The following is a 3401-nucleotide window of genomic DNA, read 5'->3' as shown; positions in this document are numbered from 1 at the left end:
AATCTTATCAGGGTTTACCGTCAATTTCCTTCAACTGTCGCATCTTGGAATTTATTCCGCTATATTTTTCGAGCATGGACAGGAGAAAGATCGGGAGGGATGGAAGAAATGTCGTTAATCCCAAAAACCCTCAAGCAGGGCGTCTGGATTCTGATATCAGCAGTAAAGAGCCAGTACGGTCCAATATAGCTAGAAACTAACGGAAACATTACATTGATCTAAAAGCCCTGTTCACTAGAGAGAGAGAGAGAGAGAGCTAAAAATATGATAATATTATATATGTCTTCCTAGAAAATAGTCTGATACATCCTTGTAGTTCAGTAATCAATCTCTTACCACCCCAAAATAGAAGATATGATAAAAGATGGGGAATAAAAGCAAAAGTGAACTTGGTAGAAAGATACATCTACTGTCCTATATTAACTGGGACTGGAACTAAGACTGCTGAGCATGGTTTTACACAAAAAGAGCAAGGAAGTCTAAGTGGAGTCAATGATATATATCCTGCGAGATCAGTTACTGGAACTGGAAGGATTCTGGGTCGAGCTGGAGCTGAGATTGAGGTCAGGAATATTGTCTGTTGCATTGTTTTTTGTATTTCCGTTGGAGAGCTTTTGTTTGAGCTCAGAGAGAAGCGCTTGATTCTCCTGGTTGAGAAGCTGTGCTTTCTTCCTTAGCTTCTCATTCTCTTTCATTATGTAACAGTTCTGCAAGTACAGCTTTGAGTTCAGCCTTTCCATTGTTATGAAAGATAAAAACTTTCTGTTCTGCCTGCAATGCCCCTGAAACCAAAACGACAGAAACCATCAGAAGAGTATCTCCAAATAAGATTCTTTATTGCCACAAAATTATAGAACAGCACAACAGACAGTACTATTATACTATACTTTATTTGAACAAAATATCCTCTCTCTTTTTTTTTTTTTTTTTTTTTCTTTTTTTAAGGGCATCTGAACAAAAATATCCACTGTCAAGTTGGATATCCAGAACCAAAAAAAAAAAAGATCTCTAGTATTTACAGAGAAGAGAACAAGAGTGGAAAGGAAAGGCATCAAGAACACCCCCCAACAAAAAAAAAAAAGTTTCAATATCTAATGAAAACATGGATGGAATCAAGAGATAAGCTACCAGAGAAAGAACTCACTCCAACCACAAGTTAAAAGATTCAAAAACAACTTACAACAATACCAATGGAAATCTCTTGCTTTATTCTACGGTTTGCTAGTCACAGCTAACGCCCTAGGAAACCAGAAGAGGTGGAGGCTAACAGCTTGATCATTTTTGGACCACCATGACAAATAAATAGAGCAAATGGGGGTTGTCTGAAATCTAAAAGGAATTACAATGATGGAATAACAGTTGTCCAAATTTGCACTCATTAGAATTCTTTCGGTTGTCCATACAAGAAAGAAAAGGATAAAGCTCATTACATATGCCAAAATGAAGATTGAAACTTGTTTGCTTTTGTATTTGCATCCGTAAGTACCATTCTAAAATTTGCATACACTATACTTAGGAAGAGTGCGTACTTTCTGAAAAATAATAAAGCAGTGGGCCGAAAGTTAAACTATACAGATTAAAATAAAAAAGAAAAAGGAGAAGACAGCCATGGAGCTAGAGAAAGACAAATAACTCGTTAAAAAGAAGCAAGGAGAAACAAAATGTTGGAGAATCCAAGATGGGGAAACATTCAAAAGACATTCTCTCCCCAAAATGAGGTGGGATAAACAGAGGAACCCAACAATGTGACCCCTCTTGCAGTTCTCATATAAAATAGAGACATGGAAAAGATGGATAAAGGCATTAGACAACAAAGAGAACAAGATCAACTAGCTTAGACTTCCTACTAAAACAAGCACCCCATCTAGAATACCATGTCTACCTTTCCTAGTGAAAGAAAGAAGATAACGAAGAAAGAAAACAAATCAGAGAGAGAGAGAGAGAAAGAGAGGTGGGGGCCTCTGTCTTTGCTTCTCTCCTTATCTTTTCAAAAAAGATCACCTTTTCAAGGTGGTTGGTTAGAGGAACCTCGGTCGAGGAAGCAATATGGCTTCTAACTAGAAGCAGCAGTTATAAAAACAAGGAAGAGTCTGTGAAAGTGAAGAGAAGTGAGGGACAAAGAGAACAAATAGGCCGTTAATTTATAGAGCAAAAATCAAGAGAAGAGAGTGAAGAGCAAAAATTGAGAGAGAAAAGGCTCATGGGGGTGTGGGGGTACATGCCCCTCTCTCTGACACAACAATCATGCATGTGTAAGCATGGAAGGCGGCTTAATAGGGGCTTAGGAGCCTAAAAAATTTTAATGTATTTTGGTTGTATGATGATGGTCGTGGGAATGATGATGATTTTCTTGGGGTTTTGGCAGGAAACAACTGAGGGCATTTTGGCCAACCTATCTTCTTCACCATAATGGGTGATGAGAGGGACAATTATGTGACTTTTGCTAGGGCTTCTAAAATGATGGTGAGCTAGGGGTCCGTCCCAAGATTCGCAATGATGCTTTGGATTGGCTTCCAACTATCATCACCATCCCTCCCCTCTCCCTTCCTTCCTTCCTCATCGATTACTCTTTTGTTTTATTTCTGCCCTCTTCTTCTTCTCCTCCAGCTATTTCTTACTAGTCCCCCTTTTTATTGCTGTTCCAATTCGTAATTTTCTGGTGTTGGGAACTGTTGGCAATAATCATCTTGTGCCGTAAATGTTTTCTTTGTAGAAATTGGGTGGTTTTTCGCTCATGAAGAAGACAAACTCCGCCACTTGTTTGTGGTTCTCACCCTCCGGCTCATATGTGAATGTCATCCTTGTCAACGACTACACCAACTAGACTCGTACCATAGATTACATCTATGTATAGGGGTCATTATATAATAATTGAATCTTGGATTGTTTTTTGTCTTGGGGAAAGATCTGTTCTTCCCAGCGAACATTCATGCTATTTTATGTGCGATATTTTATATAATAAGAGATAATTATATACCATTTATAGGTGTAATTGGAAAGATACATGAATAAATGCCTAATATATATATCATTTTTATCATTTTTTTTATGGGGATAAATAGTTATGCATAACCCAAAAAGTATAATATATTGATTGCATCATAGAAAATGTTATATGGCAGCCAAAAGACCATTTCAGGTCATATAATTTGCACTATTTGCAACATTGATGGTCTTTTGTTTAGATAATGCTTTATCTATAGAGAAAAGCTGGCTACTGATTCCAGTTTTTTTTTCTTAATGATTAAAGAAGTATTTTTAAATGATGTTGTAATTTTTTTATTTAGGGATATTAAAAAAATGTATGGAAAAAAATAGCCTCTTCGGTGTCTTTCTCTGTGCCTATAGCGGGCCCCTTTGGTTTTATGTTATAAGAATCATAATCATATATATGCCAACCT

At 37.0% G+C, this 3401-nt stretch overlaps 1 protein-coding gene across 4 annotated transcripts; it reads right to left on the bottom strand.

Moving 5' to 3' along the window:
• Positions 1 to 249: 249 nt before the first annotated feature.
• LOC122276343 (protein LITTLE ZIPPER 3) lies at positions 250 to 2298 on the bottom strand. 4 transcript variants are annotated; one of them, XM_043085981.1, is made up of 2 exons: positions 2002 to 2298; positions 250 to 782 (listed from the first exon to the last, which is right to left on the bottom strand). In XM_043085981.1, the coding sequence occupies exon 2, from the start codon at positions 738 to 740 to the stop codon at positions 513 to 515; it is 228 nt and encodes a 75-aa protein (XP_042941915.1). In that variant the 5' UTR covers positions 741 to 782; positions 2002 to 2298; the 3' UTR covers positions 250 to 512. The 4 variants fall into 4 exon arrangements, with proteins under 4 accessions (XP_042941915.1, XP_042941918.1, XP_042941917.1 ...); XM_043085984.1 differs by lacking the exon at positions 2002 to 2298 and adding an exon at positions 1634 to 1973; XM_043085983.1 differs by lacking the exon at positions 2002 to 2298 and adding an exon at positions 1189 to 1609.
• Between the last annotated feature and the right edge of the window lie 1103 nt (positions 2299 to 3401).

Source organism: Carya illinoinensis, chromosome 9 (genome assembly GCF_018687715.1).
Source record: "Carya illinoinensis cultivar Pawnee chromosome 9, C.illinoinensisPawnee_v1, whole genome shotgun sequence".
NCBI classification, from domain to species: domain Eukaryota; kingdom Viridiplantae; phylum Streptophyta; class Magnoliopsida; order Fagales; family Juglandaceae; genus Carya; species Carya illinoinensis.
The sequence above is the reverse complement of the archived record's forward strand: the minus strand, read 5'-3'. Positions and strand labels throughout refer to the sequence as shown.

Bases quoted from the DNA above. Each gene is read 5' to 3' on its own strand.
- LOC122276343 (XM_043085981.1), bottom strand. From the start codon at position 740: ATGGAAAGGCTGAACTCAAAGCTGTACTTGCAGAACTGTTACATAATG.